At 40.5% G+C, this 13,344-nt stretch overlaps 1 protein-coding gene across 6 annotated transcripts in view; it reads right to left on the reverse strand.

Annotated features, from left to right (window-relative positions):
* PHKA2 (phosphorylase kinase regulatory subunit alpha 2) overlaps positions 1 to 13,344 on the reverse strand; it is a 76,855-nt gene that overhangs the window by 56,891 nt on the left and 6,620 nt on the right. For 4 of the 6 annotated variants that reach the window (XR_002098957.1, XM_019524828.1, XM_019524827.1 and 1 more), the window contains exons 3-10: positions 12,497 to 12,544; positions 11,658 to 11,826; positions 9,923 to 10,005; positions 9,401 to 9,481; positions 4,388 to 4,486; positions 3,933 to 4,079; positions 3,634 to 3,687; positions 2,881 to 3,003 (exon numbers count right to left, since the gene is read on the reverse strand). Coding sequence is in view for 5 of the 6 variants with exons in the window: in XM_019524828.1 (XP_019380373.1) it covers positions 2,881 to 3,003; positions 3,634 to 3,687; positions 3,933 to 4,079; positions 4,388 to 4,486; positions 9,401 to 9,481; positions 9,923 to 10,005; positions 11,658 to 11,826; positions 12,497 to 12,544 (804 nt within the window). In the remaining variant the exon portion in view is untranslated. Of the gene's footprint in view, positions 1 to 2,880; positions 3,004 to 3,633; positions 3,688 to 3,932; positions 4,080 to 4,387; positions 4,487 to 6,301; positions 6,391 to 9,400; positions 9,482 to 9,922; positions 10,006 to 11,657; positions 11,827 to 12,496; positions 12,545 to 13,344 lie in introns of those variants that run through there. The other 2 variants (XM_019524830.1, XM_019524831.1) reach the window with 2 other exon arrangements.

Consider the following 13,344-nt stretch of genomic DNA (forward strand, 5'->3'; position numbering starts at 1 on the left):
CCAATCTATTCTAATCTTACCTAGGGGAACAATTCCTTCCTGACCCTGTATTTGGTGATCAGTACGACCCCGAGTAAAAAAACAAGATTCTCCAGCTCAGGACTTCTAGGTTTCCAGCAACAGCAGGAGTACTAGTGCACCTCAGTCAGAAACCCCCAGCTTCAGCCGTGGCCAGTCCCAATGATTGGGATCTTGGATCTGAATCAGAGATCCACAACCTCAGAATTGTTGTGAAGGGAAGAGAGTGAGTGAGTGAGTGAGTGAGTGTGGTAGGGGGCAGGGTGCAATATGAAACACAAACAAAAAATAGGTGAACATGTCTTATTTATTCTTAAGATCTATTTAAGCAATAGGCACCTCCTAATACAAGATTTGCCATAATGGATCAAATTCATTGACTCATTATTTCTAGCTGCCAGCTACAGAAGAAACCAGCAACGGACAATTACACAATAGCCTGCCCTTGGAGGAAGTCAACGGTTGGTTCCTGTTCAACACATAACAGTTCATATCCCTTATAACTTGCTAATGTCTAAATATACAGCTGCACCCCTACTACATTGAATTCGGTTAAACTATTAACTTGCATTTGCAACAAGTTAATAAATTCAACATGTTAATTATTACTATTTCTATTAACCAATTTTAAATTGGTTCTTCTGATTAATGGAAAATCCCATTATTCTTGCACAATTAGAGAGGACACTGTAAATAAGAGCACAGCTTAGTATAGAATTTTAAAAAAATCATTATTTTCTTGACATCCATCCAGTTTTATTTCCTGATCATTGACAATTATTTTAGAACAGAGCAATATGAAAGAGCAGTTCAGCTTTTGTCAGCATAAAATTTCATCTGCTTTCACTTTGGATTTCCCTGGTTTGATGCTCTTTATAACTTATGCCAAATCATGAATAAATGTGAATAATTTTGCTTTTGCAAATTTTGCTACCTGACCACTTATCTCCTTTTTTCAGATTACTGCTACCTGAAGTAACGGTACTTATACAAAATTTTGGGTGTCGTTATCACCACGCTGTTTTCCATCTTTTATCCAAATTCTACCTTTCAGTAGTACTTTTTTCACCTCTCCCTAATACTACTTTGTTATTTAACAGTTTAGTTAAAGAATTTATGTGGTTTAAAATAGCATGTTTTTCCCCCTCCAGAAGCCATTCTGTTCTTCCTATCATACCGTGCTCATCTCAGTGTTCTACATTTCTGTTCTCAATTAGTCTTTCAGTCCGTTTATGAAACTGGTATTAAAATAAAGGCTTCCTTGTTTGTAACTCCCAGCTTTACATCTAGCATCCTCTTTTAAAATTAGCAACATATATGAAACCCTTTATCTCTTCTCCACACTGCATGATTTTAAATCACGCATCCATTAGTTTCTCTGCCCCTTCATTCTTCAGAACTCCTAGAATACTGTCTTCTAATCTGGGTGGTTTGCTGCTATTTATCACTTCAGTCCAGAACTTCCTCAAAAGAACAATAATTGAAGGGCTGCCAAATCTGCCCTCCTCAGCAGTGAGTGCTGGAAACAGCAATGAAATATAATGAAATAGCTCATTCCTTCTGCAAAACATAGCCTTTGTCAAGGGGCCAACCTTGCTTAAAACCCAAAGCATGCAGCTCTGCAGATCCAATTCTCAGAGGAGGAACAGGTTGGGGAAGAGGGATGTGCTGCTAGAAGCCAGGGTGGATCTGATTTAAAACAAATCAATTTAATTCATGATTTAAATCATGATTTAAAATCACTAGTCAGGAAGCCTCCATTTAATTACTGTTTTCTACAAAAAGTGCATTCTTGTTGTTTGATATCCTTGATTAATTTAACTTCTTGAAACTGCACTTTTAGAGAGAAGTAAGGGCTTGACACTGTGTACACAAATTCACAGAGATGAGTAGGGAATCAGGTCTGTTATCTCTCATGTCTATATACTTCTAACAAGTGTGTTATCTTTGGAGACAAAGATCCACAGTTTGAGAACTAAAACTAAGCATCAGAGATGCTTAATGGGATCTTCTAGACTGAGCAATGAGTCCCATTGGGTAGACTGGTGTTCTGTAATCTTAACTAATCTGTAGAGGAGCCTCTGAGAACCCTGTAAGATTGGGCCCGTAATACAGTCCACTGGCCTGCTGTGACGTATTTATAAAACTTTTCTAAAAATGTTACATGAATATATTGTCTCAACTAGTATATTATTAAAAGTTATAATCTCTATTCCATGATGCTATCTTTGAGCTTTAACACATCTTAAATTAAAACTATTTTTATATAGGTTTTTTTATAAAAAGCATCTTAACAAAAAAATAAAAAAAGTGATCAAATAAAAAAAAAAATCCAATTTTTTATTTAAAATAAATTGTTGATTTTTTTTATCCACCCTGCTAGAAGCCTACAGATAACAGGTGTGAACAGGAAAAGAAGTGGGGATAATGAATCCGTGCTACTCAGACCTACTCAGCAGTGCATCTGGAGTTACAGAAACTTCTTCATGGCCCAATGGGAAGGACTGCCTTCTCAGCCCCACTCCATGGACATCTGACATGCAGTCTACTTCCGCAAGCATAGGCAACTAGTAGGGGGTGCACATGCCCCCCTTCCCCCCCCCCCCCGACAGCCGACACTGATACTGTCAGTAGGGCTGCTGCCCCCCTGACAGGGCCGCTGCTATCAGCGGCTTCTGCGGGTGCCCCCGAGATTCAGGAGGCACCAGTCACTCATGTCCCCAAGTGTATTACTCGGGGAAGGATTTGCCCCTAACCAACCAATCTTGGGATCTAGTAGATAAAGTTATCCAAGGGACTTACACAATCATTTAAAACAAGCATGAGAATAGATTTAATAACTGAAGCCACTTCTTTCCTTACCTGAATTTTCTCCCCATTGAAGATTCCATCAATTAGGAAATAGGTCCAGAAGACTGGCCACTCACATTCTATTTTCTCAAAGAGCTTGAGCTCAGCTGGGTCATAATGCAATCTGTTTGGATCCTAGAAATCAAATAAATTTGAATTTCCTTCCTGTGGAAGATACGCAATTAATATTTGACATGATTTGTTTCATACATTGCACGTACACTACAGGAAATACAGAATCAACCCATGCAGCTCCATACATCACGTTCATTCCTCTCCCTTGCACGTTCATACTCACCTCACAAAAACACTCATCCATTTCCCAAAATGCATCAACCAAGCTCAGCTGCAAAAACCTAGGTCTCACCAAGATAACCACAGTTCACTTCACCAATGACAGTATATGATGACACGTCTGAGGTTCCTGACATTGTTTCACTTTAGAAACATATTTTGTTATAATAGCATCCGCTTTTACTATCAGATTGTGATCTAGGTTTTGCTGCTGTTCATATTTTCCCCCATACATTACACTATGTTGGCTAGATTTCACTGTCAGTCGAGTAATGTTTATTTCTGGATTGTATGCCAAAATGAACTATATACAACTGCATGGTTTTTCTAACTGTGCAGTCTTGGTAATGATACGGAACACTCCTATTTGTAACAAGATTTAAAAAAAAGAAAAAAAATGCAGGCACAAAGTTGGGATAACTTAAAAAAAACTGTTCAAAATGTCAGCTGAAGAATCTGCAATTACAGGACCTCTTTTGGTGTTTTATAACCATCACGAAGGAAACGACAACAGCCATAACGTCCCTGCAAACATAAGAGAGAAAAATGACTCTTGAAATCATTGTGCAACCTGCCCTCCTTCAGGTGCCCAAGTGAACATTTTATTACAAATTTCCTTCTGATTTTATATTATGTTAGGGTTAGGTTTGAGGGGTTTTTTATGCCTCCCTCCCCTATGCATGCTTACTATGCCACACTAATTAAACTTCTGAAGAGGCAAAACAAAAGGTTCCCTTCCTCTTCTGAAGCAGAAAGAAGAAAGCTCTTACTTGCAGTTTGGCTATGATTTCATTTTTTGTTGCATTAACAAGGTTCACATCCTCCACTGCAAAAGCTGGGTAAGAAATAATGGACAGAAGCCCAGCATCAATCTCCTTTGATGTGGAAGCTCTTGGCAACATGGAATATAAAATAGACTGGGAAACACAAAAGCAAAACAAAACTAATGATATAAAACTTGGCTTCTTCAAAATGATGATGTTAGATGCAAATAGAACACATCAGTATTTTTCAAAAACAGCTGGGAACTAGCTGAATGAGAGCTTTTTAAAAATGAATGTAGATGGAATTAGTCAAAAATCAGTTGAACTCCTGTAAACAGAATGCATTCTGTATCTGGTAAAACCATCTTCAGATTAAAGTTTGGGGTTTATTTTGTCAGTACTTTTTATAAAGTTGGTTTGAGCTTACTCATATCAAAGGAACATGGGAAGCTACTTTTTACCTGGCAGTGTTCAACTTCATCAGGAAGGACGTGGATCACTGATTTGTGCCCTCCATGAGCTCCAAAAAGATCTAGTTCATCAATTGCTTCCAGTGCTGCCTTTAGAAACACATATACATTAACCCAGATTTCTGAACTTAAAATGCCCAATCAACATCCAATGAAGATAATGGAAATAGACAAATGACCTTAGATAGCCCTTTGGTTGGATTCTTATGACTGTTAAAAGGCAATGAGATCTTGTTAGAAAACAGAGTGGAGTTTGTTTATTAAGATTCAAGGAAGCAGAAGACTGCTTTCCCATGCCATCGATTAAAAATGCCATGCAAAACAAACAAAATGCAAGATGCTCCCTGAAAGAAGCTAATCAACAAGAAAATACCATGTTTATCCAAATGCAAGAAAAGGTTTTTTCCCCCCATTTAGATGGTAGGGAATGCCCCTTATCTTGGATTCAAGTAAGAAGCAATGGGGGAGCAGGAGGCTGCTGTGGCTCTGACTCTGACCCAGGGTCAGGTCAGAGCTTCAGCTGCTGCCTCCCCCCCTACATGCCCTCTGTTGCCTCTTGCCCCTGTTTGCTCCACCCCACCCTCCACCCCTGCCTTTGCTCTGGCTCTGTCCCCTCTCCAGCCTGAGACACATGCTTGCCTGGTAACAGCTGATGTGGCAGCAGCAGCAGCTCACCCCAGAGCCTGGCCTGGAGCTGGTGCTGCACCGCCTCTGCTCCTGGGCCAGGCTGGGGCTAGTGTAAATGTGCTTCTTCCTGTGGGCTGGAACCATGCTGGAGCCAGAGCAAAGGTAAACGGTAGTAGCGGGGAGAGAAGCAGGGGGTCAGAGGTTGTGGGGTGGTTGAGGGGGTGGCTTGACTCCCCAACTACCTTCCCCCCCATACTCCCTACTTCAATGCCTGCCACCCTACTGCCTCCCTGTGTAATATGCTGCAGCAGAAAGTATTGGGATTGGGACACAGGGATGCCAGGCAAGGATAGCAGGTGTTAAGAGCTACAGTCAGGTCAGCTCTGCCTGCCTAGTGGAGTTGTACCAGAGGTAAACAGGGTTTCCTTGTCTGTTTTCACGATAAGTATTTACTGTAGTGCAAACTTATTTCCAACATGAGCAACATTCATAGTTGTACCCTCTACATAGCCTTGGTCTCACTGGAGGCATGAATACGTTTCTTCCTTCCATGCAAATATCAGGAGTTTTGCTGCCAAGCCTGGAAACTATGAATAGCTTTTCTCTTTACTAGCCTGCCATTTAAATCAGGAGATCTGTTATTGATAATGACAAGAATGTCCTGCAAGGGAATGTACAGTTGGACCCATGGGCAAGCCACGTACAGATCCTCCCAAGGAAGTACATTCTGTGTTGCTCTGGGACTATTTATACTCAACAGTTCTCTCTCTCCTCCTCCTATACATGTAGTGACCAGAGAGAAAAATATGTTGAACAATGCCCCCCACCCCACCATTTTTTTTTTTGTTTACTAGCACCAAACTCCTCTACATATGCAAACACTTCAAATTGTTCAGGATCCCAGAGAATCAAATGTGCTTTTTTTTTCTGCAGTGCAACCTCAGCCAATGAATATACAGCAGTCAGGCCCATATAGTGACTAGAGTCAATAGGAGAAAAGAAGGAAGGAAAGTGCAAGAAATTTTATAGTGATTACCTTTGGAATAAATTTCATTTTAGGCTAAGCTTATTACTAACTTCTTTGATATTTCATTGGCTTCTGGACAAGAAAAAGCAGGATTGTCTCCTTTATTACCTAAACATATCCAAGGGTGTCCTCAGCAACCATAACAATCCTCTTTGGAATCTAATTAAGTGCTAAGCCTTAGCACTGTTTGGTGACAGTGAGTTCTGTAGATTAATCATACATTATGGAAAAAAACAAGACAAAAAACTGACACTGGTTTTGTTTTATTAAGTTTGGTAGCTTTCATTTTCTGGAAATATCTCTTTGTCCTTTCACTATGAGACAGAGTGTGCAGAGCTTGATTCATACTGTGGACTTTAAATACATTCCTATTAATGATCTCTTCCAGCTATTTTTATCTTACTCCTTAGAGATACACTTTGTTACTTTTCCAGAAATTATTTCTGTTTTGAGATCACTACACAAACAGAATGTTTAACTCCCAAGGGGGAGAGAAGCCACTTTATGCTCATCTGTCTAGCACAGTGATCTTCAACCAGTGTGCTGCAGCACCGTGGGATGCCATAAAATCTTTTTAAGGATGCCTTAGCACACTGTTAGGTATGCAAACACCTACATATGATTCATAAGATAAAACCAGACATTTCAAATAGGAATGAATAATGTCAAAAGCACTCTCACCCGTTATGGTCTTTCTAAGTTCTCTGCAATAAAAGAACTGCTCTATTTAATTTTTCGTAGATAAAAAACAAGGAAAAGCTAAGAGCTGGCATTTTCCAAGGGGTGCCTTGAGTCTAACAAGGCTGAGAACCAGAAAAGATTATGAAGGATTAAAAAGATTTTGAAGGATCATATTTGTGGGAGTCCAGTGGGAAAAATAATGCAACAGGGAAACCAACATGGATTTGTAGCAGGTAGATCATGCCTGACCAATCTGATTTTGTTTCATGACAGGGTCACAAAATGTTTAGACACAGGAGAAGAGGCAGATGTCATTTTCTTGGACTCGAGCAAGGCCTTTGATATGATATCTCATCTTATTCTCATAAATAAACGAAGAGGCTGCGACATAGATGTTTACATGGTCCAGTGGGTGGCAAATTGGCTTAGCGGTCACACCCAGAGAGTGGTAGTAGATGGGTCGGTATCGACCTGGAAGTATGTGGGTAGTGGAGTCCTGCAGGGTTTGGTCCTTGGACCTGTACTCTTCAATATCTTCATCAGTGACTTGGATGTGGGTGTGAAGTGTACTCTGTCCAAGTTTGCAGATGATACTAAATTGTAGGGTGATGTGCACACCCTGGAGGGTAGGGAAAGATTGGACGCAGACCTGGACAGGTTATAGAAGTAGGCAGTACACAATATGATGCAGTACAACAAGGACAAGTGCAGAGTGCCGCACCTAGGGCGCAAAAATATCCAGCACACCTACTGGCTGGGAAGTGACCCTCTCAGAAGCACAGAAATGGAAAGGGATCTCGGAGTCACAGTGGACTCCAAGATGAACATGAGTCGTGAGTGTGACGAAATCATCAGCAAAGCTAACCTCGCTTTATCATATATCAGCAGATGCATGACAGTTAGATCCAAGGAGGTGCGGCATTGGTCAGACCACAGTTGAAGTACTGTGTCCAGTTTTGGGCACCATACTTCAAGCAGGATGTTGATAGACTCAAGAAGGTCCAGAGGAGGGCCAGTCATATGATTAGGGGCTTACAGGACAAGCCCTATGAGGGGAGACTGAGGGACCTGGACCTCTTCAATCTCCACAAGAGAAGGCTGAGAGGTGATCTTGTGGCTGCCTACAAATTCATTAGGGGAGTGCATCGAGGGATTGGAGATGCTCTGTTCACCAGGGCACCTCTTGGGGTAACAAGGAACAATGGTCACAAACTGACAGAGAGCAGATTTAAGCTAGATATCAAGAAAAACTTCTTCACGGTAAGGGTGGCCAAAATTTGAAATGGACTTCCAAGGGAGGTAGTGCTCTTCCCTACCTTGGGGGTCTTTAAGAGAAGGCTGGATAGCCATCTGGCTGAGGTCATCTGACCCCAGCACTCTTTCTTGCCCAGGCAAGAGGTTGGATTTGACGATGTGTTGAGGTCCCTTCTGACCCTAGAATCTATTAATCCATGAAACCATTGACAGGCTTTTTGCAGTCTCCGGAAATAGATATTGAGGCTGGTTTTGTTCAATATTTTCATCAATGATATGGAAGATGGGATAGAGTGGATCCTCCGCAAGTTGCAGATGACACCAAGCTGTGGGGACTAGTAGATATGCTGGGGGTAGGACCAGGATTCAAGAGGACAGGACTAAATGAAATCTCATAAGGTTCAATAAGGATGAGTGAAAAGTTCTGCACTAAGGGCAGAACAATCCCATGCACCAGTACAGGCTGGGGACTGATTGGCTAAACAGCAGCTCTGCAGAAAAGGACCTGGGGGTTACAGTAAACAATAAACTGAATATGAGCCAACAGTGTGCCCTTGTTGCAAAGAAGACTAATGCCATACTGGGCTACATTAGTATGAGTGTTGCCAACAGATTAATGGAAGTGATTCTTCCCTTCTGTCTGGCACTGATGAAGCCACATCTGGAGTTCTGTGTCCAGTTTTGGGCCCCCCACTACAGGAAAAATGCGCACAAATTGGAAAGAGCAAAGCAGAGGGCAACAAAAATGGTTAATGGACTGGGTGGACATGACTTATGAGGACAGGCTGAGAGAACTGGGCTCACTGAGAAGAGAAGACTGAGGGGGATTTCAATAGCAGTCTTCAACTAGCTGAAGGAGAGTTCCAAAGAAGAAGGAGCTAGACTGTTGTTAGTGGTGGCAGATGACAGAACAAGGAGCAACAGTCTCAAGCTGCAAAGGAAGTTTAGGTTAGATATTAGGAAAAACTCTCTCCCGAGGAGGGCAGTAAAACACTGGAACAGATTACCCAAAGAGGTGGTGGAATCTCCATTCTTGGAAGTTTTCAAGACCTAGCTAGACAAAGCCTTGGCTGGGATGATCTCGTTGGGGATGGTCCTGCTTTGAGTAGTGGGGGTCAGACTAGATCAGTGGTTACAAATGGGTTCTGGTACAAAAAAGGTTGAAAACCACTGATCTAGTCCGACCCCCACTGCCCTGATCCACAGTCACCTGCCCCACAGTGTGAGGAGCTGGGGGGTAGGTGTGTGGGACCGGGGGGGGCCAAAATCCACAGGACATTAAGATCTACATACATCAATACATACAAACATCATGTAATCAGCAAACACAAGGATGGGGAAGCAATCAGACATATTAAGAGAGGCAACGGGTTCTAATTTTACATCCAAAGAACAAATCAGTAAAACATTCTCACTTTGGCCATTCCCACAGAGCTTGCATTCAATTCCGGGATCCCCTGGTTGGTTTTATCCCCGCGTTCCCACATTCCATAATCCTGTAACAAGAAGAAGGAAAAGAGCCTACTGAAACTTAAAAACAAAACACTAAATGAACCTACTTGTTTATGAAGTTAGGCCCTCCAAAGCCTTATTTATGTGTTTATATTTAAGTATGTGAGTAAACTCACTGAACTCAAAGATAAGCATGCAAGTAAATCTTAGCAGGATTGAGGTCTTAGCAGTATTGGATGAATTTTTCACAGAGCAGGAAGTATGGCAAAGTAAACAATACCCCTACTATACAGCTTCTCTCAATCTCTTAAAATCACCATTCCCTTCCCCACATCCTAAAGCTTTTTGTTCTTGGACAAAAAATGATATAATTTATAAAATGACAAACCGGAGCTGTAAGTGCTACCAAGGAACAAAATAAAAGATTCAATAAAAAAATTATAGGACTGTCTTTCAGCTCCTTGAGAGAATATTTAGATACTTACAGCTACTTTGTAAGCTGCCTCAATGTAAAAAACAAGATTCTGTATGAACGCAACCTCATCAAGAGTGAATATAATCCGCAACCCTAAAAAAAAAGAAACAAAATGTAACATTCTAAAAGGATGTTTGGCAGCCAAACTGTCATTTTATTTGCTAGAAATCCATCCCTGCTGAAATCAATTGAAAGATTCATCAGTTTCAACAGACATTGAATCAGGCCTCATAACACTTGCCATTGATGCAGTACTTTAAATGTCACTAGCACATATTCTTTAGTTCAAAGATTAACAAAAAACAAAACTTAGGGTCACATCCAAACACCAAAAGGTCTGACGACAACTTTTTCAGAAGTAGATCATTATAAGGCACACAGAGAACAGAAAAGAAGCAGGGAAGCTGCAGTATAGTCATAACTCTTCATGAAGGGTAGACTTGGTAAATCATACAAAGGTACCAAGAAACAAGGGAGCAGGGGCAGAATAATCAGGATCCATGTTGATTTAGTGCCCCTCTGAAAATGACTAAAAATGTACCTCTGAGACCTCTGCAAGGCAGCAACAGAACCAGCGATTATCCTTCATAAAGTTGTGTCTCCTTTCAGACACAATAAATGCATGATACAAGACACTCCATGTATTTTCTGTTTCCATTAACTAGCTATATTACAATTACCCTTCAAGTTTCTGTTTTAATAACGCTTGAATCACAAGCGAGTAGCATCTCTTTTCTATACAAATATTACTCTCCTGTAGTAAGAGCACAGGGCTCCTCTAAATGTTGCATGCCCTGCTGCCATCTTCCATCAGACACGGTCCCAATATTTTCTTTCCGGTCATCATCATGTGTATGCCATTGTATCCACTCCGCTTCATCTCCAACAGCTCCCTGGCATTTGTAAAATTAAAAGCAACCATTGCACTTAAGTTTCTTTTATTTCTGAAGTACTTCATCCAGAGCTATATACAGAGCACTAATTGTTTATCTGTATTCTTACTAGCATATATGCTCAAACTTGACAGACCTGCACACTTCATGCTACTCACAATAGTCAAACTTAGGTTCCCTGTTGCCTGACAACTACCAATACTTGTTTTGGCATTCTACCCAGTCATAGATCACATCAACATTTAAGTAGGGCACAATATTTAGGAAATATCTACTTTAGGTGGAAAGCTTGATGGATTCTGCAGCTGGCTCCCACTCTTACTGGAAGTTACTCCTCTTTAACTAGCAGATCCTCTTAAATCATTTACTGCTATTTGAGTGTCCCCATGAAGAAAAACAAAATAACACTTGCTCATAATTCATATGAGCCAGGAAAACCCAATCAAACCAATACTACAGAATATAGTGCTCAAACCCAAGCTAGAGCACTGATTTCTAATGTCATTGGCCAGAGGGGTTTTCACCTTCTAATATTTAGAGTACCATCTGTGCCAAACCTTTCTAACTACAAGGTATTAGGAATCAGTAGTAAAATCAGCAGTAAAATTAATGTGTCCAAAGGTAGTCACTTCTCTTTAGGCACTTGAAAGAAGGGGCAATCAGAACACAGTTAGGATGTTATACCAACAAAGAACAGCGTTTAGTCATGATAATTGGTGTACCCCATTTTGCAGAAGAAAAAAACTGTAACTGTCATATTCTTTAAATGTAATTACTTATTAAAAGCTGCTTGCAGCATTTAACTTGAAATTATCATGAGTACCAAATGGCCAGGGCTAAAACACCGCTTACCTGATGCAGTCATCTGTGCTAGGAAGAGCAGGAAAAGGGAAGTTGCATCTACCTGTAGATGTCCCCACTGGTCATCCCCAACCACTGTGGCACAAGTGGCCGAGTTATATTTGGCATGCAGGCAGTCCTTGGTACTCTGTGTGTGTTTGAATTTCTCTACTTTGTCCACCTAAGAATAAGATCAAATTTTTAAATTCAAAGCAGTCTGGAAGAGGTCTGTCAGACACAAACCATGTCAGAGGGCACTTTTGCTCCAGGAACACCAAGCAAATATGTTCCATTTTCTCCTACTGTACTCTCAGATGGCAGAATTCAGCAAAGCACTTAAGCAAATGTTTATATTTAAGCTCATGTAAATCCACTGTCTCATTCAATAAGACATAAGCTTAAGTGCTTTGCTGAGTTAAGCTCTTAATTATAGCTGTGCAACCTCAAAAATTAATTTGCATACGTATAACTGCAATTTGTTGCAGGTGTGAGTAACCACATGCAGGACAACAGTTTTACTCCCAGTAAATACGTAAATTTAAACCACCCACATCTGTTTTCACAGTCATTTGAATGAAATCTCGGATCAAAGAATTGTGCCCTGCTTTGTAAACATAAACAGAGGTATATATGGGAACACCCCCCTCACAATACGCTTGTGTGGCAACTTTTAATTGCCACTTGTTTTAAATCAACAGGACTACAGAACCCAAAAGAACTATCGATCTTACAAAATTCCAGTACTCCTTCATTCTTTGCCACGGTATATTCCACTTCATGCACAAATTGCAGTAAGGCAATAGATCCAGCTGAGCAACAGAGAGCAGTAAATAATGTAATTATTCCATTACCTGTCTCATCATACACTGCAAAAGTCCCCGCATCAGTTTCACGACATTCTGCAGGAATGAGACCATATAATTATTTTCTCCAATCACCAGCATGATCACCTATATCAGACAGTTCTTAACAACAAGGCTATATATGTACTACTGTCCTGTGGCAAGCATAGACATAAATGACCTGATATGCTTATAGCGAAATATTTTTCTGATAACTTTGTTTTCTAGAGTTTTATCTTGGAATGTGTCTTTTTTTGGGAAAACCAAGATGTGGTCACTGGAAAAATCTGACACACTCACTGCTAGCAAAGCACATCAAAACACATTATTAAGCTAGGAGGGTTCAAGACTGCTTCAATTCTTTAGTTTTCTAAAAGTATAAGAATCTTATTGATTTCTATGTGGACAACATTCTTGCACAGAAAAGCCAAAATCTTTTCCTAAAGGCATATTCTAACTAGTTAAGGAAGTTTGGCCTAGTTGAAGAAGTGAGAAGAGAATCTTTTTGTTGTATTCAATTTGTGCAGGGGGTTGGGGAAGTGGGCAAAAACAAATGGATACACCCCAAATGTCTGCAAAGCACCGCACTGCTACAGATGAAAAACCTAGTGAGAACTTTTCCCTTTGTCTAGTCACAGCGCAAATACAAGCAATGCTGTTTGCAAGAGGGACTGCTATAAAGAAAAATCATTCATTTTTGCATTAAATGCAGGAAATAAATGTGTCTTTCAACCTGAAAAAAAGAGAATTTGCAAAAGTTATGCTGTGACTTCAGAATAAGTGACCCAACATCTATGGCACTAGTCCAGGACTCAGGGGTTTAATTTCCTACTTGATATCACACTTCTTGTGTGACC

Source organism: Gavialis gangeticus, unplaced genomic scaffold (genome assembly GCF_001723915.1).
Source record: "Gavialis gangeticus isolate Ggan-Ray unplaced genomic scaffold, GavGan_comp1, whole genome shotgun sequence".
In the NCBI taxonomy this organism is placed as follows: domain Eukaryota; kingdom Metazoa; phylum Chordata; order Crocodylia; family Gavialidae; genus Gavialis; species Gavialis gangeticus.